General features: G+C 33.2%; 1 protein-coding gene across 2 annotated transcripts; it reads left to right on the forward strand.

The window, feature by feature from the left end:
- Positions 1-4: 4 nt before the first annotated feature.
- Positions 5-24,642, forward strand: LOC145723948 (androglobin-like). Of its 2 annotated transcripts, XM_081971987.1 has the most exons (21): positions 5-299; positions 1,372-1,479; positions 11,195-11,459; positions 13,909-14,094; positions 15,887-16,051; positions 17,298-17,520; positions 17,578-17,672; positions 17,727-17,912; positions 17,965-18,309; positions 18,362-18,635; positions 18,688-18,836; positions 18,893-19,288; positions 19,341-20,084; positions 20,138-20,353; positions 20,520-20,550; positions 21,272-21,371; positions 21,437-21,525; positions 21,589-21,795; positions 21,850-22,011; positions 22,070-22,227; positions 24,424-24,642. In XM_081971987.1, exons 1-21 carry the CDS (start codon positions 129-131, stop codon positions 24,552-24,554), a joined length of 4,401 nt encoding a protein of 1,466 aa, XP_081828113.1. In that variant the 5' UTR covers positions 5-128; the 3' UTR covers positions 24,555-24,642. The 2 variants fall into 2 exon arrangements, with proteins under 2 accessions (XP_081828113.1, XP_081828112.1); XM_081971986.1 differs by having other exon boundaries at positions 17,298-17,672.

A 24,642-nucleotide genomic window follows, 5' to 3' on the forward strand; every position in this document is an offset into this window, starting at 1 on the left:
AACTGAAACAAATCTTGGTGAAGTAAATTCGTATTCCTGACTGGCATACGACAATCAGCTTTGGTAAAATTCTGTTCTTAGAAAACTTCAACCTTCAAAACTGTTTAGTGACATTGAAAAGTCATAAAATGTCGAAACAACGATCGCAAAAACCGAAACAGGATCTAGCTCAGATTCCTGAAGAGTCAGCTTTAGTAACACCGATTCCTGAAGGAAAATCTCCTGCTGATTTGCCTTTTGAAGAGTTTTCAGACCATGAAATTAATAATGAAAAATGGGACAATACACCTTCAACTAAGGTAAATCATATAAAACCAGTTTGTCTTTTAAATGTAAGATAGGAGCTTCTAAGCACCATTCATAAGAATATATCGATTAGCAATCGCTAGCTAATTTTCTTATGAATTAAATCGGTTATCTACTGATTGAAAAAGCAGAAAGAAATTATTTAAACGTCATTTTGCCCATCGAATTTAAAATACGATTTTTCAATTGCTAATCGATTTGTTTTTATGAATGTGGCCTATGACAAAATCTGATAAATTTAGCAATCATGTCAATTTCATCAAAACGTCTGACTGAAATCTAATGTCAAGTCATATTTCCTCTAGATTTAGGCACCTATCACAAGTGTTATGCGGATTTACGAGGATAATTAATTTCGCTCCTTATCGGTGATTTCATATGGATAATTTGGAAATGTACTCGTATTTAACTGTTGTATTATTTTCTTCAAATTTATTAACAATTAAGCACAAATTGTGCTTTTCTCGGTCAAAGCAAATAATTTTTTCATTAACAGAACCTTTCATATAGTGTTGTTTCCTAAATTCTGCTTCTATAGGAAAATTTTGTTATTTCCAGTGTCTTCCATTTGCTTTAATAAAATGTTCATAAAGTGCATGTTTCAAGTATTTCTGGTTTGTTGTTTGACAAGAATAATATGTTGAAAGATATTTACAAGTTTGGTCTTGTTTGGTTTGATGACGTTTTGTTCATGTTCTTTACAGTCTCATGATTACCTGTGAAAAATTTTAACAAATTTTTCAATTGTAGACAGATTTCAATTTTGGATAGATCTTCTCACAGAGCAGAATAGAGTTCTAAACCGAAAACCATCAATTTCAAAAAATAAGGTGTTACAATTTATGGTTTACGGTTCAGGAAAAACGAATTTAAAAGTAACAAAATAATCAGTTATTTTCGAAAAAAAAAACAAAAGTCAAATTTTTTACTTGCAAGAATAACTTAAATGCCCATTTTCCTGATTTAATTAAAAATTCATTTAAAACTGTACTTTTTCCTATTGATCAGTTATTAAAGTAATACCCACCCTTATTGAAGATTTACTTAACCATTCTTCGTCCTTAGGAAAAGTTGCCTTCCACACAAGTTCAGTTTGAAGATCCTCATATAATCCACTTACCACCTGGAATAGTGTGTCAAGAGTGGAAAAGATGTTCCGAACTGTTTCCTGAGGTAAATAATATTGTTTTGCACAACATATAAGAAATATCAAATTTATTTAAGATTCAAGTGATCATACCTTAAAAAGAGTGAGGTGACCAGTCTAATCATAAAAACAGTCAGGTCAAGTTAAAGATATTTTAAAGTTAAAAATGGTCACGTGATTCAGTGTTTAAAATTAAAAAACGGTCACGTGACCTCTCAAATACAATTTCGCCGTTTAAAACCCTCACATAACCTTTAGGATTGTGTTTTGACGTTAAAAAAAAGTCCCTAGACTTATTTTAAAAAATTTGATGATTAAGTGAAAAAAGTAAAAACTTTAAACTCAAAAACGGTCACGTGATCTCCAGATTCGGGTTTGTTGTTAAAAAAAGAGTCATGTGATCTTTAAAACTAAATTTGTTGATTAAAAATAGTCATGGGACCGTTTGCACCTTAAAAGGAGTCACGTAATTTTCAAAATATCAGTTTAAACTGAAAAATGGTCACGTGACCATTTTTACCTTAAAATAGTCACGTGATTTTAAAAATATCAGTCTCTAAACGTAAAAACTGTCATGTAACGTTAAGGATGACATTTTACCTTTAAAAAAATAGTCACATGATTCAGTGTATCAGTTTCAAACTAAAAAGGGCTGCGTGCTTTTTTAGGATTCTGTTCTGACGTTAAAAAGTGAAACGTGACCATCAAAAATAAATTTCATGATTGAAAATTGTCACATGAGAAAAAGAGTCACATGTCACATGACTTGAAAAATATCAGTATAAACGTGAAAACTAAATGTGTTTCAGTTTAATACTAAAAACCGGTCATGTGACAATCAGAATTTGGTTTTGACGTTAAAAAAAGCCACACGATTTTTAAAAAATATCAGTTTAAACTTAAAAACGGTCACATGACCTTTGGTTTTAACGTCAAAAGGGTAAAGATCTTTAAAAATAAATTTGATGATTGAAATCGCGAGGTGACCATTTTCGCTGTAAAAATAGTGATTTTAAAAATATCTGTTAAAATGAATAACTATCACGAACTGAAATAATATTTTGACATTTGAAATAAATTACTTTGATTATTTTGCTTCAGTATAATCTCACCGACTAAAAGTTGAGCAGTAAACTCAATTGTTCTTTTATAGTAAAGTTTAAAAAATCACTTAAAAATTTACCTTTTCAACGAATTTTCATAAAAATGTCTATTAAACCACTTGTAATCTAAGGGGAAAACTTACATTCCCGCAAATCATTTCATTTGCGTCGGTTTTATTTCCTTCTCTTCGCAACTCACGGTGCGAGGAAAATAATTCCACAGGGAAATACCCTAATGTATCAAACGTAACGGAGTTTCCTCTTTCCTTTACCATCTTTATCTTTATTAAAATATTTATTACTCGACTTGTAATAGCGTGTAAAATTGCTAGCTAAAAATAACCCACCGAAAGAGAAAACTTTTACCATACCGTACATTTTTATGAAAATATTTGATTAGGGAGGATTTGCCCTGGGTGATAAAGGGAAATACGAATATTTCTGTATAATAATTTTTAGTGCACACGTGTTTGGTAAAATGTATGGTGACTTCGTGCATTTCTGCCTCGGTAATTTTCACTTATTTATGAATATTGCATTTTGGAAGTAAACTGTGTAAATAGAAAATAACTCGCAGCGAGTAAATTAAAGATAATAACCATTTACGTTTAAGAGGATCATTTTAAGGCTAAAAGAATTCTCTCAAAAACTTTGCTAATATATATTATTCCTATAAGTTTACGTAAGGCAACCAGATAAATTCAACCACTTAGAATAATTTTCTGCTAAAGTTGTTTCTAAATGGAAGCGACAATATTTTAACAATTCCTATTTCAGTATGCAGCTAGACATTTTTTTGTTGACATCAGAATAATGATTTTATAGAAGTATGTAGAATTTTATTGAACTGAAACAAAAAAAATAGGCCAGGTTCAGAAAACTAGGGCAATATGACCTTTTCTACAGCGGAATAGCAAGGGATAAAAGAGCACAACAAGGGGTGGCCATTCTAATCCGCAAAAGCCTCAGGAAGAATATCACGTTATGGGAACCTATTAACTAACGGATAATAAAGATGAATTTAATTCTACAAGATCGTAAAATTACAATAATAGTTGTATACGCCGTCAATGACGATGCACCAATGCAGAAAAAAGAGGAATTTTATGAGAACCTCTCCTCTTAAATAACAAAAACAGGAAACTCAAGGAAAATTATTCTCCTTGGAGATTTTGACGGCAGGACAGGGAAAAAAAATAAAAGATAACGTTGTCGGTCAGTTTGGAGAAGACACAACAAACGATAATGGCAACAGATCAGAAGTAATAACCACTAGATACAATCTGTCAAATTTAAACTATGAGAGCGTTAGGGTCTTGTACCAAAAAAGATTAGACGAAAAACTAGATCAGGAACGTTTTAATGATAATGAACAACACTACAAACACATAAAGGATTGCATTCATGCAGCTGCAAAGGAGGCCATGGGTCTGTATGAGCCAGAGAAACGGAAAAAACCATATTGGTGGTACCAAGAGATCGAGTCACAAATAGAAGCTAAAAGAAAGGCTTACTCTAAATTCCTTAACTCTCAAACAAACCAAGAGAAGACACATTATAAGAACGCCCAAGCAAAGGTCCAAAAAATGATCTGCCAAAGGAAAAACGACGCATAGGACAGAAATTGTTCGAGAATAAATGCCTACTTGGGAGGCACTAGAAGCACTGAGAGTTGGAGACTACTGAAGTCGCTAAGACAAGATAACGAAAGGGACATAGTATCACCGATAACCCTAGAAAAATGGGATGATTACTTTAGCAAGCTCCTCAAATAAAATAGACCACACTTTCAAATCAAAGACCAGACTAGTGCAATACAGACGACAGCATATTAGAATAAATTATATAGAGACAAAAAATAATTGTAAGCTTTTAAAAAATGGAAAATCTGCTGGACCCGGGAATATACCGTCTGAGTTATTTAAGACACACTTTTTAAACAACTTACCAAAACTGCATCAACGGAGCGGAAGTACCTGACGAATGGAAAACATCTGGGAAGCAGAGAAGAAAGCGACAACTACAGAAGCATATCAGTACAATGTTTAATGGCTCGAGTATACGGAAAAATACTTACTAACAAAATCGAAAATGAATACAGCGACTTTGAAGCGGAAGAACAAGCCGGCTTCAGAGCGGGAAGATCTACAGTGGACCACCTCTTCTGTCTCACCCAGGCGATAGAAAAGAAAACAGAATATCAGCAGGAAATACACCTACTATATGTGGACCTAAAAAAGGCATACAATAACATCCCACAAAGCAAAATCTGGGAAGCCCTAGAAAGGACTTAACATTAACGTCAACTAATTAAAGCCATAAAGCATCTTTGTAAGGACAATACAACTAGAATAAAAATAGCAAAAAGATTATCAAAAGGTTTTAGAGTGGATAAAGGCCTGAAGCAAGAATGCTGCCTCTCACCGACGTTCTTTAAAATATATGTGGAGCAACCTTTAAAAGCATGGAAACGAAAGTGTAAAGATATAGGCATCCCACTAAATAACACAACTTTATATACTTTGAGCTTTGCAGACGATCAAGTAATTTTGGCCCAGGACTACGTAGACCTGGAGTATATGACCCGGAAATTAGTTGAAGAATATACCAAATGGGGCCTTGAAGTGAACGTAAATAAAACCGAATATATGTGCATAGGCGGACTACAACAAGACCCTATCCTCGAAGATACACAACAGAAAATAAAACCCTGCAACAAATATAAATACCTGGGAATGTACATTACGAACGACGGTACCACGGATGAAGCAATAAGGGACCGTAACATCCAGGGACGTAGAGCCATCAAACTTCTAAACAGTGCACTATGGGACAAAAGCATATCGGAAGCCAATAAACACCGAATATACAATAGCATTATCAAAAGCATAGTCACATACGGCAGTGAGGTGTGGCAATTAAAACAACGCTCAGAGAAGTCATTAAAGGTTAAACCGAGATGGCCTTTTGGCGACGCATCGCGGGCAAATCAAGGTAGGAAAGGATCCGAAATGAACGGATTCAAGAAATTATGAACGTCAGACATACTATAGACACGTCCAGAGGATGGGAGAAGAAAGGCTACCCTACCAAATCCTTAACTGGACACCACAGGGGAGAAGAAAAAGAGGGCGACCCAGAAAAAGCTGGAGAGAGGGCATCATTACACAAGTTCGAGAAAGATAATTGGAAGAAGATCTGTGAATGAACAGGGGCCAATAGCGACTGGAGATCAGAAGACGTTGAAGAACGTTTTAACCCGATGTATATACCTATATGTGAACTTCATTATTTAATACCTGCTTTTGCTGTAATATCATTCCTAATTGGCACTTCATGTTATTAGCAGGACAGAGCATCTTTTTATTTTAGGCATTTGCTCTTCACATAGCTTCTCCCAAGATGATGAATCGAAAAACTTGATTCAGTTGAATCAACACTCAGATCTCCTGGTTTAATGATGTTGGAGTTTCATCTGAGAGGCTGTTATTTAATATTTGAAGTACACATTAACGAACTATAATAAATAATATTAATGGTCACAGTTTTGGTTTTATATTTTTCAGTAATTGTGAGCATTAATATTGAAAGTGTCTGTCAAGTCAAAGTTCTCCTTGTTTCTGCCTATTTGCCAGCTTTTCAATATTCCTCATTGAAAAACCGTTAAAAGGTTTATCTTTTCGAAGGAGCCTCACCATAAATTTCAGTGACGCTCTTCCTGCTATCGCTAATGAAATCAATTTTTCAAGCTACATAATAGCGAATGAAACAGGGTCCAGTCGAGCCGAAAAAAATGCCAAAACCAATTTGTGTCTCGAGACTAAAATTGAATGATAGCAGGATTGGAGTTCTAAGGCTTTTATCGGATAATCGCACAAAACAGGGATTGTTCCGGGCGACAAGATAATGACAAGTCATTTTTATTATGTCAGAATGTTACGACCTCTTTGATATTTTTTTTTAATTCAGTCAGGACTAGATGTAGTGATTCTAAAATTGCGACTTCTGTATGTAACCAGTTATACACAGTTTGTTTTTGTGTCCTTCAGTTAGGACATTTGAATGAAAGAAAATAATAACTCCTGTTAAACTCATAATAAGATACAAAAAACAGACTGTATTAACAGACATTTAGTACTGATTTTATGCAAATAATAATAAAATAAGTTCTAGTAAACTTGGCATGGAACAAGATTAATGTGATAATGTACTTGCATAAAAAAAAGTCAATTTACATCTAATTTTAAGACGGATGCTAATTTTGCTCTGTATTGATCTATGTTAAAGACGTAAGGCCGGGTTTCTGACTTAACTACGTAAATAGAAGTTGCATGAATGTTATGGGTTTCATTACAGTAAAGTTTGCACCGTGGCGACTATCACAAACCTATCGATCTAAGTTTGTCCCTCCTATCTAAGTTTGCAATAGTAAAACACAGCTTAGCTGGTTCATTAGAGTATTTCAGTAATTTGTTCAGTATTACTTTGATATTAATAATGTAAGTTTGTAAAGTAAAACAAGTGACAACACAGACATTTTTGAGCTGAAGTTGTTATATCTATGCTCATTTTTGTCAGTTTGAAGTTAAACTGAAATAAACATAAATGAATTCAGTAAGCAGAAAGAAACCTGTTTAACGCTCATTTGTTGCATCTTTTTCATCTGCAATCTGTAAATAACTATACCAGTGTCTGTGCTCCTATTAATGTAAACTCTGAAACGATGCAAATGTAACTGGCGAAACCAAACAACAAAAACAGAATTCTGATCATTCATTCCGCAAATGAAACGAATTAGTGAAAAATGCTCACTAAATCAAGGTAAAATGGATTGTATACCTCTGCAGAACTTGACAAATCAGACTCACCTCATTTTCTGTCCCCTTGTTAAACGTCATCAATGACGTCGATATAGTTATTTTCGTAACAAGTGTGGTAAACGATACTTTTCCACTCGCGATTTTTCACAAGCAGTCGAGTGTGGAAAAGATGCTTTTCTCAAGTGTTAGGAACACATTTTTTTCTATGCACGGTTAGTAATTAAACTTATCTAAATAAAAATCAATGATCTTTCATATAAAAAAATCAACAATTGAAGAGCATTCATGCCAAAATTAATACGAATTAGGTTTTTCTGCAAACCTCCTGTCGAAATAGACTAAAGTTAAGTCCGAAACACACCACCAAATGTTATAAATGCCAAAAATGTACTTGTGGTGGTATAAAATGCATTAAACCAAAGTCAAACTAATTTTCTTAAGTTTTCACTTACGTTTCATGTTTTGTTGGTTTTCTTTTTACCTACATGGGATAGAATTTGCCAGTTTCTAGGTTTAAGACAGAACTGTGACGGCCAAATGTCCTAACTGTCAAAATTTCATTCATAGAGCTATAAAATACGTTTGTTACTGTTTATAATGCTTTTACTAGATTTTAAGAATGTTTTGAGGTTTTACAGCTTTATGGAAAGCATTTTGACGTTTGTCCTATTTAAAACTAGTATAAAATTAAGTCAGAAACAGATAACAAAATATTACAAACGCTAAAAATACATTGATAAAGGTATAAAATGCATTTAGTCAAAGTCAAACCTATTTTGTTATTTTTCAAGTATGTTATGTGGTTTTGTAATGGGATTGAATTTGAGAAAGGAAAATCAAGATTGAGGAATAACACTATGGACATCTACGTCACCACAGAAAGGTAAATACATATTTTGAATTTGAATTTGAAAAAGTTGTCATATTATTAAACTTTCCTATAAATATCTTGTCCTTGTCACGCTTCACTCCCTTCATCTTTGTATACAAAAGTATTTAAATTAGGTATTGTTGGCACCTAAATAATTCACAGTAAAGCGCGAAGAATCCCGACGATCTTTGCGACCACTTTTCCAGCATGAATAGAGCCTTTCAAACTGCCTTTAGACTTACACCAAAATTTAATTAAAACGTTGATGAGATAATTTTCTAGCAAAATACAGGCTGAAACATTCTTAATACAGCAAGTTTCTTCAATAAACTTAGAACGCATTAAAAAAATGCAGGTTAGGCTAGGACTATTCTACAAAGTGAAAATTATATTTCTAACATGAGAATTTCTAATATTTAATTAAAGAAATAAGACTAATTTGTGGTGTTTTAATCAATTTAAGTGCACAATTTCTCAAAGAAACAATAAAGCAATTAAAAATATAAGACAAAGTTTTTAGTTTTTTTTTTAGAAAACCTGGAAAATAATACTTAATTCAACCTTAAGACCAGTGAAACTTTGCAAACTATAACAGTTAAACTGGGACAGTGATATATTTAGACAAAAAGTGTCCCAACCCAATAGTTAATGGACCACAGGATTCTACGTCAGTCTAAGTTGACCCACAATAATTAATTAACATCACCTCAGTCCTTGATTTCCACAGAGTTGACAAGAAACTCATTAACAGTGTTTTGGTTGAATTTAAGAACAGTGTAGTTCAAGAACAGAAAACGATGTAATCACATTTACTTCAACCTTCAAGAGAGGTTTAAGGCAGTAAAAACCTCCTGTTGACTAGTGGGACTATTGGAAATGGACACTATTTGTTATCACTACCGGTAATAGAATTTTTAATAAGACAAAGGGAAGGTGTCCTAGAAATGCTATAGTGGCACAAACCCTCCATTAATCACTCTAGGCAGGTTGTTTACTGCTCGCCAGATTTTATCACATCTCCGGCCTTGATTACGTATATTTTATGCATATACGAGTAATAAGTAAATCAGTTTCGTGCTCTATTGCACAAGTACAAAAATAAGGGAGATGGTTTCGTAATGTTCGAAAAATAAAATGGATTTTATTGCGGGTTAAACCGCTAAAATAAAATTTTGTACACTAATTCCTAATATGCCAATAATGCCACAATTGACTGGGAAGCCTGAAAAACCCTTTTAACTTAAAAAAAGTTAAAATACGAGCCACGATTTAACGGGAAGTAGATATGAACTGCTTTTTATTTTAAAATTGACACCCTGCATATTTTTGAATTATACGTCAAATTCTAGACATATTTCGCGTATTAATTTGTGTGAAATTTGATCTTTTTTCATATCCAAAACGATTTTAATTTACACATTTACACAGGAAAGGTTTTTTTCTGGTTTTTGTGTTTTGTCGTGTTAAACAAGTTTTGATCTAAGAGTGGGTGCAGAAAAAAAAAAAAAAAAACGTCAAAATATATGACACAGGGTGGTCAAAAAATGGACTCAAAAAATCAGTTCAAAAAAAGACAGAAAAAGTACTTTTTCAAATGGAATACCCCTTATTCTAATTACTTTGTCTGATACTCTATTCAAAATTAAATTATGTTTGTATTAGATCATTTATTGAAAAAAATGGCACGTAACTGTAAAAATATCCGTGTTAAGTCTGGTTCTCATAAACGAATATTTCAGTAAAAAATACGAATATTCGGTAAAATCCACGTTTGCCGGAAAAATGTAATATCCAAATGCCAAAAACTATTTTTATTTATTTTATAACATCCAAAAACTGCTTTGCTTTGACTTTCCACGCAAATATTTTCTATACAAATGCTTTCTTTTTAAAGCTATTAATCAGTGAAGTCTGTTGGTCCTTCAGAATTTGGCTAAGGATGCAAAAGATCCTTTGACTTAATAAAAATGTGTATAATACTGGAAATAAGACGCTCAATATTGCTTCTAAACTCTCCTCGCATTGCAAAGGAAACAATGCAGCACTTATTACTTTATATGTACGAAAATTACTTAAACCTAAAACACTCTTGGCACAGATTTTAAATTGCGCCACGACCAAAGTTGATATATCTCCGATATTAGGTTTCCTAGCACTTACATCCCTGCTTACATATCCAGCTCAGAATGCAAAAGGTCGCTCAACGCCCCTAATCCTAAAAATAGATTCCGGAACGGCTCTAGCTACTTTAATTCCGAACAAAAAGACGAACAAACTTTGGAACGTAGCCAAGTTAGATGCGAATATTTTGCTTCTTGGGCATGGAAATGTAGATATGATTTGGTGCGGTAGCTTTGCCATTATGCAGAAAAACATAGGAAGTGGAAAAGCGTTTAAAAACGCATTTAGATTTAGGGTTTTGCCTGAGTTTAACTAAGTGCAAAATTGGCATTCAAGCTTATTCATGGCTGCTTTACTCTATTATATTATTTCAGCTCGAAAATAGCTTTTCAGAAATATAATTACATACAAATTCTGAAATGGCGATATCAAACGAAAAAAAAACTCAATTTATATCAAACATTCCATTTTCTGCTTCACTCAACGTTACATATAAAACGACTCTTTTGCCTCTTTATTTACAAAAACAGCACATAGTCGCATATCGCTTGGGAATCTAGAAAAAACTCCCAAGGTAAAACTTTAACGGGAAATTTCCCTTTAACTCTCGAATATGTGTAGCTTTTGGATGCCTGAAAACTCGCAAAGTGAATTATGCATATGCCTGCTCCCATGTTGACATTGCTGTCGAGAGATCACTTGATTCTTCAGTTAAGCCCTTAGAGGGGAAATTGCAATCCGGTAAAGTGATTCTAGAGCTAGTTAGTGTCATTAGTGTTTAATCTAAAATGTCTACAAATTTTTACTAATATCACATAAATTACAGGTTAGCTTCGTAGTATTTTCACCAATGAACGTGTACCCGGATTTAGTAACGCCGAATCCCCATCTGGTTGCTAACGACTTTTACAGAAGTTACATTGCCAGTATCGAAACTTTGCTGTATATTGGAACTACAAGGCCATTTCCGACAGAATATGGTAGTAATAACTTTTTTACTTCGGGAGCTAAGCAATGGAGGCCTTGGCATCATATTTACTCAAACTGTAAAGTGGATAAAGGGGAACATAATCCGTCCTACAATCCTGCAGGTAATAAAATAATTTGATTGATATGTTTCGTTGTAAAGTTAAAAAAATGCACATAAATCTATTCAGAGGCGAATCACTTATAATAAAGGTGTACAGTGTGTACCTGAATTGGTGTCACAAAGTATTCAAGAATATGAGAAAAACTTTGAATTTCAAATAAATTCTTTAATTTAACAAATAAAACAACAATTGCATAAAGTAGTTGAGAATGTTTTTTTGTCTTTTGCGTCACTGGAAATATAAGTGCAAACATTTCCTAAATCATTGAATTCGAAAGAAAAAAGGATTCAGAATCTAACATAAATCATCAAATTAAAAACTTACAACGCCAGTTAAAAGAGCATTAAAGAGAAGTGCTATTACTTTTGATCTAGGATTAATAATAACGTAAAATGAAAATATAAAATCAGAAGGTTCATTGAAAATATCTGAAAACCCAAAAAAAAAATCCATACAGGACGTCCTCCCATATCTTGGGACAGACTGTATTTAGTAAACTGATAATAACTAGTTAATTGTTGAATTTTATTTGATAAAAATTTATAAAACCTATTTTTTGGTGGTGTAATTATTCATTAAATTGTTTCTCTTAAAAGGTTTTTGGTCATAAATGCCATTTGCTTAAAAACTGTCTTTTTAAAAGGCTTCATAGCAACTTTATCTTATATTTTTGGATGTATAGTCGGTGACTTTTGTGACCGTAATGTGATATGCATTGATTTCCAATATGATTTTAGTTTTAGATTATTTTATAGTGTGTTTCCAGGTTATTGGATAGGAAATTTAATATGAATTTAAATAATATGCTTAAAACAGTCAACTTTTCCTTCAAGTCACTTCAAGAGGGTTTTACTTCTCTGACTGGCCTTTCCAAACTGTACCAAATCTTGTAGTGTTTTTTCCGGTTATTTGGATAGTCAATTTAGTGAAGATTCCATAAATGTGCTTAAAACAGTCATTTTCTTATTTCAAGTGGTTTTTACGGGCGATTTTGTCACTGACTGTTTTTTCAAACTGTGTTTATGTCAGGTCAAACTTTGGCACCGCTTTTCACTGTACAAATCTTATAATGTTTTTTTAGGTTAATGGATAGAAAATTTAATGAGGATTTCAAAAATGTGCTTAAAGCAGTAATTTTCTTACTTCCAGTGGGTTTTACAGGCGATTTTGTCTCTGACTGACCTTTCCAAACTGTGTTTCTGGCAGTTCAAAGTTGTACACCGCTTTTCTTCCTGATTGTACCAAATATTGTAGTGTTTTTTCCAGTTGTTTAGATAGTCAATTTAGTGAGGATTAAAAAATGTGCTTAAAACAGTCATTTTCTTACTCCAAGTGGTTTATACAGGCGATTTGTCCCTGACCTTTCAAACTGTGTTTTTGGCAGTTCAAATTTTGACACCGCTTTTCTCCCTGACTGTACAAATCTTGTAGTGTTTTATTAAGTTATTGGATAGGAAATTTAATGAGGATTTCACAAATGTCCTTAAAACTGTAATTTTCTTACTTCCAGTGGGTTTTACAGGCAAATTTGTCTCTGACTGCCTTTTCAAACTGTGTTTCTGGCTGTTCAACCTTTGACACCGCTTTTCTCCCTGACTGTACAAATTTAGTAGTGTTTTTTTAGGTTTTCAAATAGGAAATTTAATGAGGATTCCAAAAATGTGCTTAAAACAGTAATTTTCTTTCTCCAAGTGGGTTTTACTGGCGATTTTGTCCTCCGACTGTCCTCTGACTGCCTAAAAATAACCTGAATGGAATCAACTTCCATTGATATAAAGAAGCAAATTGGTTCTCCAATATAAACGACAGCAGATCAAAGCATCCACTTTTCATATAATTCACGTTTCGCAAATAAGCTCGTATCCCAACGGTCTCTTCAGTTCTTTGCCGACAGAAAAAGCGGGACAAAATAAACAACAAAGAAAAATATGCTTAAAATGCACTGACCTGAGTCGGTCCGCTTTCACAGCGACGAGGGTTGCGAGTTTACGAATATCAAGTACTTTTTTTAATATCGTCGGGTGTGCACAAAGAACCAAAAGCCAATCAATCTGTGTCAGACCTCATTTGATTTTCCTCTCGCTCGTTACGGACCCTGAAAGCACTAGATTAATGGGGAAATACTTTGGTTTGATGAACAGATAATTAAGCCAACGATGCTATTTAGAGTGTTTAGTGTAAGTATTGACACGTATGTTTGAGATGTATAATTGCCGGAAATTTCTTATATGTGGGTCATATTTAACAAGGTTAGTGTGTATTTTGCATAATCAAAGTGGGCCACAACAAAGGTTTATACCCCTTTCAAGTGGGTGTAACATATCAAATGTGTCACCGCAAAACATCCCTTTATGTATGTAACAATGCACCTCTATAACATGATAAATGTTATTTTTAGTATTTGCAATTTATGTGGTAGCTTGATAGTTAAATTCATTTTGTTTTACAGGTAAATACGTTGTAAGATTGTTCTGGCTAGGAGCTTGGCGAAAAGTTTACGTTGACGATTATTTACCCATTGATAAGTCAGGGAATATCCTCATTCCAACACTCGACTTACCTAAATCGACTCCAATCTCAAACTTAAATGAAACGTTGGGCAAATCTGCCAAGGTGACGGAAAAACCCAAAAAAGGTAAATTCTATTCTACTTTTCATTATATTTCGTTTTGTTTACAAACACTGGCAAGTACTGGCTGTTTATATTATTTATATTTTTTTTCATAGGCTTCTATAGATTCTAGAAAATTCGGAAATATTCATGAAATTGGCATTCTCTCTTAAACTTCAAATTTTGACATAAGTTCTTCTCTCTCACAAACAGCTGAATTACGACGTTCTAGAATCTAAACAATGCAATAAACGGAGCAACAAATAACTTACTCTAAATTAAAAGTCCATTTTGCAACAATTTTCTTAGGATTAACTTCTTGATCCCAGAATTACAATCACAAAAAAGTCATAAAAATATGCACTATTCAGATTAAATTACTTCAAGACATAAAAAGTTATTATCTGGAAAACACTCGACAGTATGCCAAAAAGCTTTTCAGAGAATAGCAATAAAACCCAGTAAATGCAGTTTCATAAAGCAGAAACTTGAGAGCTAATGTCTCTACTTTTTATTTTCTTACTCAATAGTTATTATTACTCCAGAGACAAACAGAATAATATAATCCAAATGTGTTTCAATTAACTCATTTTTAGTTAAATTATTACAACGTTTAATTTACATTTTTGCACAATTTTTGCCACTGCCAAATTTATTGGTCTAAATGTAAACAAAAGCAAATTTAATTTTTGAACCGTATAAATTAAGTTAGGAGTAAAATATTAGACTTGAAATACATTTTTCCATTTTTAGAGGAATTATTGGAAAGTAAATTTATTCAGTGCAGCGGAACAGAAAACATACATTTTCATTAACTAATTAAACGTCAAAAAATGTTCTTACAAAAGCAACAAATGTTACTGTCTGTTTTATCTAATATAGCAGAGTCCATTAAGTTAATTAGTTCAACCGTAAATTTTTATTAAATATGTTTGCTGCTGTATATTATACAACAAGAGTAAATAAAATGTTTTTATCTACTCCTAGCATGGTAATCATTCATTACATAGCTCATTTTGAGTCACGTAATGAGCGATTTTACCGCACTAGTGCGATAATAATCGATTTTATCGCACTAGTGCGATAAAACAACTTTAAATGAAAATTTCTGCTGTAATTGTTTATTGAATTTAAACATAACTTTGATACATTTTTTCATATTTCTCCTTTGACTTGGCAGGCAACAAGCCAGATACCACGTTTGCGGCAGCTTCTTCAATATCTGACGGAAGTTCTTCAGACATGTTCATAACGAAATGCACTTTTAAAAATTTGTGACTGACACTGTTAAATTGTCGCTTAAGTGATATGTGGAAACAAATGGCCACCATAGCAACAACACCAAAACAGTACAGCGTAGATGACAAGATTTAAGGGTAACAAATAACTACCCGTAGCAAGCATATACGAGACGTTCCTAAATAGTTCACATTGCACAAAATATGAATTTTTTTCTTACTTTACGCTGCTTCTGATGGTCGTAGATAAAATGTTGTACATCACCCGTGGGGTATGGTAAATTAACGTACTCGTGTGATCACCACAACTCGGTCTACGACCTCGTCGTGGCAACACTCCCACTCGTGACTATAAAAATGCTCATACCCCACTAGTAATGTAAATAACTATTGTCGCACAAGGAGAAAATATAAATCGTTTATTTCATATCTTACAGTTTGATTCCATATTCGTTTAGCCATCAGTGGCAATTGCCAACTTATCCATTTTTTTAAACTGTTTTAAACTAATACAGCTTGTAGAAAAAAATATATTTTTATTAGGTGAAAGTTGGTATTATCTATTATATTTTTTACAGGTAGTCCTGCCAAAAAAGATATAATTCAATTATGGCCCATGTTGTTATGCAAAGGATTACTTAAAATTTCTAGTCTCAGTTTAAAAAGATTAAGTGATGGTTACGTCGACTTTGATATTGTTAACTGCCTGACTGGATGGGTTTCTCAAGTCGTTCAAACAAAAGGTAAAACTACTATTTTCTAATAAAAATTAGATTTGATTATCTTGAAAGTGTCAGAAATGCTACTGTGGACTGGAGCTAAAAAGTGCCAGAGCCTTCTATAAGGGTTGTAAATTTTTGGAGAACTGTGTTAAATTGCCAGAAGCCTCTAGAACTTAGAGAAGAAGAACTCTAGAGGTTGAACCACTGTTGTACAACTGAGCCTAAATGTGTGTCTTAAACCTTCCAAGAATTGTTTTAAATTGCCAGACGCCTCTAGATAATTCTAAATGCTACTGAGAACCAGCTAAAACGTTCCAGAGTTTTCTACAAGTGTTATAAACTTTCCCATAACTGTTTGCCAGAAGCCTCTAAAACCTCCTTAAAAGTGCCAGAACCCTCTACAAGTGTCTTAAATCTTCCCAGAACTGTTTCAAATTACCAGAGACCTCTAAGAACATTTTGCAAAGTTGCAGAATCTTTTAAAAAGTGTCAGAGGCATCTAGAACAATTTTGAAAGTGCCATGGACCTCTAAATGCTTCTGAGAACCTGCTAAAAAGTGTCAGAGTCCTCTACAAGTGTCTTAAACCTTCCCAAATTGCCAGAGGCCTCTAGAACCATTTTGAAAGTGTTACGTGAACCTCTACAAGTGTTAAAACCTTTTAACAATTGTGGATTGTTGGTATATAAACATTGATTGGTTGGTCATATACTTTTTATAATTTATTGTAGCCCCTGCCCTAAGCTATAACTTAAAACTATAATCAATTTGGCAATCAATCCATATTACATTTTTACATTCTTCAGATATCGTTGAATAGACTTTAGATATCAAAGGAACGTCATCTTAATACTTTTAAATACATAAAAAAACTTATCAAGAAATCAGACATGAGAAACTTAATTAGAACAAAAATACACCGTATTTCTTGAAACAAACGTACCTAAACCTAACTTTAGAACCAAGTAAGTCTCGTACTCTGTTTTTCACTTTTTTTTTCGTGGAAAATTGTAGTTTACATATTAGTTAATACATAATTGAAGCATTGGATAGCAAATCATAACACTTTGATAAAAAACCTACTAAAATTTTAAAATCTTCAAATCAAAGGTACTATATAGCGTATTCTTGTCTCATTTTTGTTATTTAACGTTGATTCCAAAGGGTATAAAGACCGCAAATAACAGTACCTTACAGTACCTACAGTAAACAACACTTTTGTTGTTCTATGTTTCTAAATAAAATTTATGTTGGAGGATTTTTTTTAGGGGTTCCTGATGCAGACCTATGGGATATATTTATGGCTTATGTTCAACGATTCGAATGGTCGGAAACAAAGGACGGCAGTACGAAAAAAGATGGCAGTACAAAATCCAAGTCTAAAGGTAAAGAACAGAAGAAGGGTTCAAAAAAGCTTCCTAAGCAGTCTATTCCCATTGGAATTGAGAATATGCAAGACGGAGATAGACACGTGGTTTTAACATGTAACGGGTTTGTAAAATTTATAATTTTTGTTATTTTTGTCCTAATAAATAAGTTAAATTTTAGCGAAAGTAACAGCACTGCTGTGAAACTTGAAAGTACTGTGATGTTACTAAATGAAGTTAGGGATGTACCACTTATTCAACCTCCACCACGTCCAGGTTTTTAAAACTTACATTAAAATTAGTATTTTTTTTGAGTCTTTCTCCAATTAGAACTGGAATTTTGGAAAACATTTCGGTATGAAAAATGGGCAGAAGAACAGGGTATCATACCACCAGACATAAAAAAGTTAAACATAAAATCTCTCAAAATCGTAAATCCTTTCAAACGGATCAATGAAATTGCAACTGAAACTGATCCCGTAGCAGAAAACACTGATCAAGGAGTCGATCACTCAGGTATTAACACTCAATGTAACCAGCCTAGTGTAGTGATTTGTATTATTTACAGATAAAAAGTCAGTGAAAAGCTCAAAATCTTCAAAGAAAACCGGAAAGTCTGCCAAATTTGCTCAGCTACAGCCAGACCCATCAATGTGGCTGGATTTTGATCAAGTCAAAGATATTATTCACCATATAACCATATACTTCCAACCTCGATGTTTTAAAGACAAGACTATGATTTCAGATCTCCAATTCCCCAATCAAACAGCTGATTTTCGGTATACCATATCAACGCAAGATGGAGGAGTTAGAGAGCCAATTTATTTATTTATGGACTCGATGGATTATAAGTTCGTTATATTCAACCTCTGCCAGATGGGAAATATTTCCGCCTTACAAAAAATCTTAAATGGTGTGAATCCCCTTGTGAATTCCTTCATTTATCTAACCCAAACTGTTTGCAGAAGAAATACCTCAAACGATACAAAAAACCTCAGATGACCGTGACATTTGTGATACAATAGTGTTGTGGAAAACTCGTAAAGAGTTATCTGCAAAATCTTCAGAAGAAATCCAAAGAGAAGCTTCACTAATTGATTCTGAGAATAAACCAGTTAGTTTAGTTTTGGAACAGTATAAGTGGGATTCAAACGAATTGGGTCCATGTGCTGGAACTTTAAATACTTTAGGAAATCAGAGTTTTATGGTGGATTTGAAACCTGGTAGAACATCTTTCAGGTGAAAAGTGAGATATCAAAGATTACATTTATATTCGATAGGTTTGTATTAGGTTATGGATTTCTGCACAATGTCCGTACGTGTTGCAAATATTCTCGGACACTACAGCAGTTGTGTGTTGTCTAGAAGAGTACTTAATCACTTGTGCTACTGAATCCCAATTGTTAAAGAATCTGTGCTATGAGATTTCTAGTTGTTACGGTGCAACACTTTGTGTAATCTTTTGATCTTTGTGAATTTTAACTGTTTATGTTTAGGTAAACTGGTTCAGGCTTTTGGAAGGCCAGAATTTTTACTCTGTCTTAGAAACTTTTACCAGTGTTACAAACCTTATCACAACCTAACTAAACGGGAAACCATCCTTCTTCACAAAGCATTTTTTGAAGCGTTTTGCAACATTATATCCGAAAATGCTACAACACCAAACGCAGTGTACGCCATAAACCTTCTATTCTTGCAACTCAAGACATTTGATTACGTTAATCCATATTTGGAAGAACCGCATTTGTATCCAAGCAAATTTAAGCTGGATGATCAAGTCGAGTATGCCAAACTTATGCAGAGGGCCGCAGTTAAAATCCAAGCATATTTGAAAAGTTTTTATATACGGCTGATGCTGAAAAAAGTGAAAGAGTCACATAAAGACTACTACGGTCAGTAAGTGTTATTTCGAAAATTAGTTTACTAAGATTAGTCATTGTCTAGGCCTTTTCAACACCATGAAAGGGGTATATTCTGACATTTTTTCATCCACCAAGAGACTAAACTACTGTCCCATTATGCTCAGAAGAATATTCGAACGTGACGATATTACCCCTCTTTTACCTAAGATTGATTTACACAAAGACCTACATTCAGTTTTGTATAATCACGTATTCAGCGGGGTTTACACTGGTCCTTTCCCTCTTTGGTTGCCTATTTTCCGTTACGACTTTTTCGTAAACTCCACAACTCCGGTAAAAGTAAAAATCCAGGCTTTTTCAACTCTCAAACAAATTACTGTCAGAGTGTTTAATAACGACAGTTTAAATGAAGTTAAATCTATACTAGGTAGCCCTATAGTGAATAATTACGCGAAGAATGAAAAAGGTTATACCATTTTATGCTATGGATGGACTGATGATGCATTAAAAGTGTCATGGAAATTGATAGTTTCTATTAAGGCTACCTCAAAAAACGATTTGATTACAGTACCAGTTCCTGCAGTTACTACGTTATCGTTGAAAGACTACTATATTCCAAATTTTAATCACATTATTTGTCGATATTCTCTCAGACTTTTAGCTGATTCAGTTTTAACCGTGAATTTAACTACATCATTAGAAGAAGTTGTAATTTGTCTTACTTTCTACGACAGTTATGGTAAAAAAATTTGGGAAACTTACGGGACGAAAAACGCTATCTTTCCAATTGTGTACTTGAAGCACAACATCAACTCACCATTTTCAGGTAGGTTTACTAAAGAAACTTTCATTTTCGTAAAGCATTTTCACCATTTTCAGCTGTAAAGAAACGAATTAACAGTTTAAGTGGTATAAGCGAGATAACTTACAGTAAACTGGGTAAATATAGTTTTGCAACAGAAAGGGACAGTTATCGTAGTTCTACGAGTAGAAAAGATTCTGTTTTGACGGAAAGAATCTCTGAAATAGACCAAAGTGATATACGAAATAGTTTGATAATCCAAAATGACGGAACAGCACAAAACACTGCAAATGGTTTGTATACGCATTAGTGAATGTAAAAACAAAAGCTTTGAGATGATCAATTATAAGTGATGTTTGGTTGTAAATAAATACTAAAAAAACAGTAGTTCTAAATTTAAAATTTGTTTAAGCACCTTTCTCCCTTTTACCATATTTAACTAGAATTGTTTATTTTTAGGATCTCAAGGCAAAAAGGTTAAAACGTCACGGTAAGAAATATTGCTGTATGAAACTCAGTGCTTATAAACTAATCTGCAAGTGACATTTCCAAATGCAATTTAATTGGGAGATGTTAATTCAGCTGAATATATTCAGCAAACGTAAAGCGTTTGGAAAACTCTCTAGTGGAAATCCGCTTTTATGGCCAGTGGTCTTGACACTGCACATTCAGGAAGATTATCCCACTTTTCCACTTTTATACAACATCAGTTAATTTGGTTTTTGTTCGCTTTTATGCTTTTTAAATGTTTTAACTCATACGTGAGATGAATTTATGTGTAAGAATTGCGTTTACTTATTACATTAAATATTCTATTCGCACTGGAATATTTTTAGAGACAGACAAAAAAAGTTCTAATTCATACTTAACAGAATGGTTAAATTAAAAAGGTAAAACGTTGAAAACTATGTTTTTACAACAACTAATTGACCCAATTTGGCTGAAAGTAAGGGCACCACAGTTTCCATTAAAGTAAATGAATAATTTTAACTGCTCACCGAAATTCCGCAAAATTAAAAGTGGGAAATATCATTTAAAACAGAATAAAAAAGTTATAGTGCATTTAGCAATGCTTTGTTTTTTTTTTGGTAAAATAAGTACAAAAATCTTACTGCAAACAAAATGCCAATAACCATTTCGTACATTTACTAAAAAATGATTCAACAAACAAGTTTAAATAATAAATACTGATTTATTATTATATCGTACAGGTCGTCGATATCTTCGAAAAATAAGAATTCAAGCAAAAGTTTTACTTCAGCTAATGGCAGCGAAAGTTTTCGAACAGAGTTTGTACTAGAAGCAAAAGTGGTAAGAATTTTGCAAACTTATTCAGAGCCCAAATTATGAAATTGTACGTGAGAAAATTACTTTAGATAGACGAAACATGGCCCTTGACTGCCGAGGAATGGGATCGAGTTCAAAAACTGAAAGAAAAGAGTTACTTAAACCTTTTAGATGAAAGGTAAGTTTTATTTAAATAGCGTCAAACATTAAAGGAATTTAGTTTTTTTTTTTAATTATTTAGTAGGAAATCTTCACTAAAACGACAATCAGTTCCAAAAAAATCAACGACGCTACCATTAGATGAACCATTCTACGTTCTAGACGTGCTATATTCTTCTTCCAGTACAATAGAATTTGAACAAGATCGTTCAAAAAGTGAGATAATAAAGTGTATTAAAGCAAAGTGGTTTACTGATACTGAAAGATATAAACGGGCTATGGAATTACGGTTTATAGTACTTTTTTTAAGTATTTTTTTGCAATAGTGCATTTAAACTTTCAGAAAAATTTATATTACTGAGCACTCAATTCCAAAAAGTGACTTTTACATAGATCCGGCCAAAAGAAGTAATAGCGCAAAAGATTTTTGGCCAAAATTAATAGGTCAAGAATCTTTATTAGATTACATGACAAAACCACCAGACCAAGTGGATGAGTCTTCATGGTACTATTTTTACTTCAGCTATAATAAGTAGTATGATGATTGATTGAAACATGTCCAGCATCACCAAATGTACTGATGACTACATCATAGAAGATGCCAATTTAGAGAGAAAAATAAAGCAACATAAGGAAGATAGGCATGCCACTCAGGATGAATTGGAAAGTCAATTACAAGAACAAAAAGAAAATTTTGATATCATTGATGACTGGTTTGAAGGTAATTTTTTAACTTAAATTGTGTATATGGGGTATCTCCAAAACTAGCAAAGATAAAGCAATGCGGTTTTCGCAAACCTGTGCTGAGTTTCTTCCACAATTGTCCTCGTTTCTGAGCTACAGGGTGTTTAAAAATATGTCAGTTTGAAACCGTTTTCGTATTTTCTTTATTATTAGGGACGTAGGGAAACTACAAATTAATGGTTTCTCATAGAGAATTTAACGTAGTTCTCAAACAGATCGTTATTAAGATATGAAGCAAATATACTTTTTTTTTTAAATGGGACACCCTATACATATATTATTGCATATTTCAAATAGGCAAAATATTACGTTTTCAAAAATCTATCTAACACGCATTCTTCTAAATCTGTCAGAACGCCCTCTAGCGACCCAACTAATAAATCAACCAACCAGTGTTGCCATATTATTGGAAAGCCCATTTTATTAGCAATCCATTGATGTATAAAAGTCTACACAGAGAGAATCAAATTAACGAGTTATTTATGATTGAGTGAAATAATGCATCAAAAAAGTGAAAAAAAAAATGCAAACTTTGACGTCCTCTAGCGGCCAAACCGTCAAACCAATTAACCAAAGTTGTCATATTTTTACGAAGCCCATTTAATTGGCTATACATCGACATATATAAGTCCTTACTATGTCAGTCAAATAAGAAAGTTATTTAGTTTCAAACAAAACAGTGCATGAGAGTTGAACAGAAAATTTGACGCTTTTTAGCGACAAAAGGATCTAACCAGTCAGGCGAAGGAATTATATCGTTGGAAAACCAATTTCGTTGGCTATCCATCGACATATAAAAGTCCATACATTATGTGTCAAATAAAACAGTTATTCACGATTGAATGATAAGTTTTAACATGGAAAAAAATGGTTGGGTAATGATGAAAAATGTCTAGTAATTTTTTTTGACAAAAAAAGTGAAAATAAAAAAGTTAAAATTGCCCCCAAAAGTCACGTGACATTCACTAAAAACGGTCAAAATGAAAAACAGAAAACTAAAAAATTTTTAGAAAAAGGCAAATCAAAATGACGGGAAAAAAATCACGTAACCTTGGAAAAACGTTGAAATAAAACAAAACATTCCAAAATGGCGGAAATGTCACGTGATCTTAAAAAGAAATCTGGTTAAAAGTCATCCATTGTCAAAAAACCTGGATTAATATAAAATTTATTTAGAAAAATGTGAAAGGGGAAAGTTGTAGGAAATTTCACCTTTTACCAGATTGCATTAGGGTACTTTTGCCCTAAAGGGCTTTCTCAGGGAGATATTTCTGAAAAACTCGGTTATTTAGAAACATCAAATCAAAAAGGTGTAAAAGAGGAAAGATGTAGGGAATTTCACCGTTTTCCAGATTGCATTAGGGCACTTTTGCCCTAAAGGGCCTTCTCAGGGAGAAATTTCCGAAAAACTGTGTCAAAGCACAAAAAAGACCCTAAACAAGTTCGCGTAAAGCGTAACTCGGTTATTTAGAAACATCAAATCAAAAAAGTGTAAAAGAGGAAAGATGTAAGGAATTTTACCATTTACCAGATTGCATCATTAGGGTATTTTTGCCATAAAGGGCTTTCTATGGGAGATATTTCCGAAAAACTGTGTCAAAGCACCAAAAAAGTCTCTTAAAAGACCCTAAACAAGTTCGCGTAAAGCGTAACTCGGTTATTTAGAAACATCAAATCAAAAAGGTGTAAAAGAGGAAAGATGTAAGGAATTTCACCTTTTACCAGATTGCATTAGGGTACTTTTTCCCTAAAGGGCTTTCTCAGGGAGATATTTCTGAAAAACTCGGTTATTTAGAAACATCAAATCAAAAAGGTGTAAAAGAGGAAAGATGTAAGGAATTTCATCATTTACCAGATTGCATTAGGGTACTTTTGCCCTAAAAGGCATGGGAGATATTTCCGAAAAACTGTGTCAAAGCACAAAACAGTCTCTTGAAAGACCCTAAACAAGTTTGCGTAAGGCGGTTATTTAGAAACATCAAATCAAAAAGGTGTAAAAGGGGAATTTCTACCTTGTTTTTCAATTTAACTCCATAGTAATTTTAAGGTAATTTTTAGCTTATTCCTAATCGAGTCCCGGTATGCGAAAACCGCATTGCTCTACTTTTTTTAGTTTTGGAGACCCCGTCAAACCATCGAATTTGAGACATTCTGTACATCCTATTCATTTCAGGCGTTCGTCGTGACTCAACAGAAATGATAAACGATGCTCTTGAAATGAAACAGCAATATGTGCAGAAACTTTTGAATTCAACAAAAGCTAAAAGCGAGAAAAAGAGTAAAGGGGGCAAAAAGAAGAAGTAGTTAATAGATAATTAAGTTTGATATTAATTTTGTTTTAAATGGTTTAGTTTGAAAGGTGTAATAAATTATCAATATTATTCATCGACAA

The sequence above is a fragment of the Ips typographus genome, linkage group LG2, assembly GCF_016097725.1.
Source record: "Ips typographus isolate SLU linkage group LG2, UJ_Ityp_2.0, whole genome shotgun sequence".
Taxonomy (NCBI): domain Eukaryota; kingdom Metazoa; phylum Arthropoda; class Insecta; order Coleoptera; family Curculionidae; genus Ips; species Ips typographus.

Excerpts from the sequence above, each read along its gene's own strand:
- LOC145723948 (XM_081971986.1), top strand. The coding sequence starts at position 129 with ATGTCGAAACAACGATCGCAAAAACCGAAACAGGATCTAGCTCAGATT. Across the intron at positions 19,289-19,340 it reads GTCACATAAAGACTACTACG|GCCTTTTCAACACCATGAAA; the intron begins GTCAGTAAGTGT and ends GTCATTGTCTAG. Across the intron at positions 20,085-20,137 it reads CATCAACTCACCATTTTCAG|CTGTAAAGAAACGAATTAAC; the intron begins GTAGGTTTACTA and ends CACCATTTTCAG.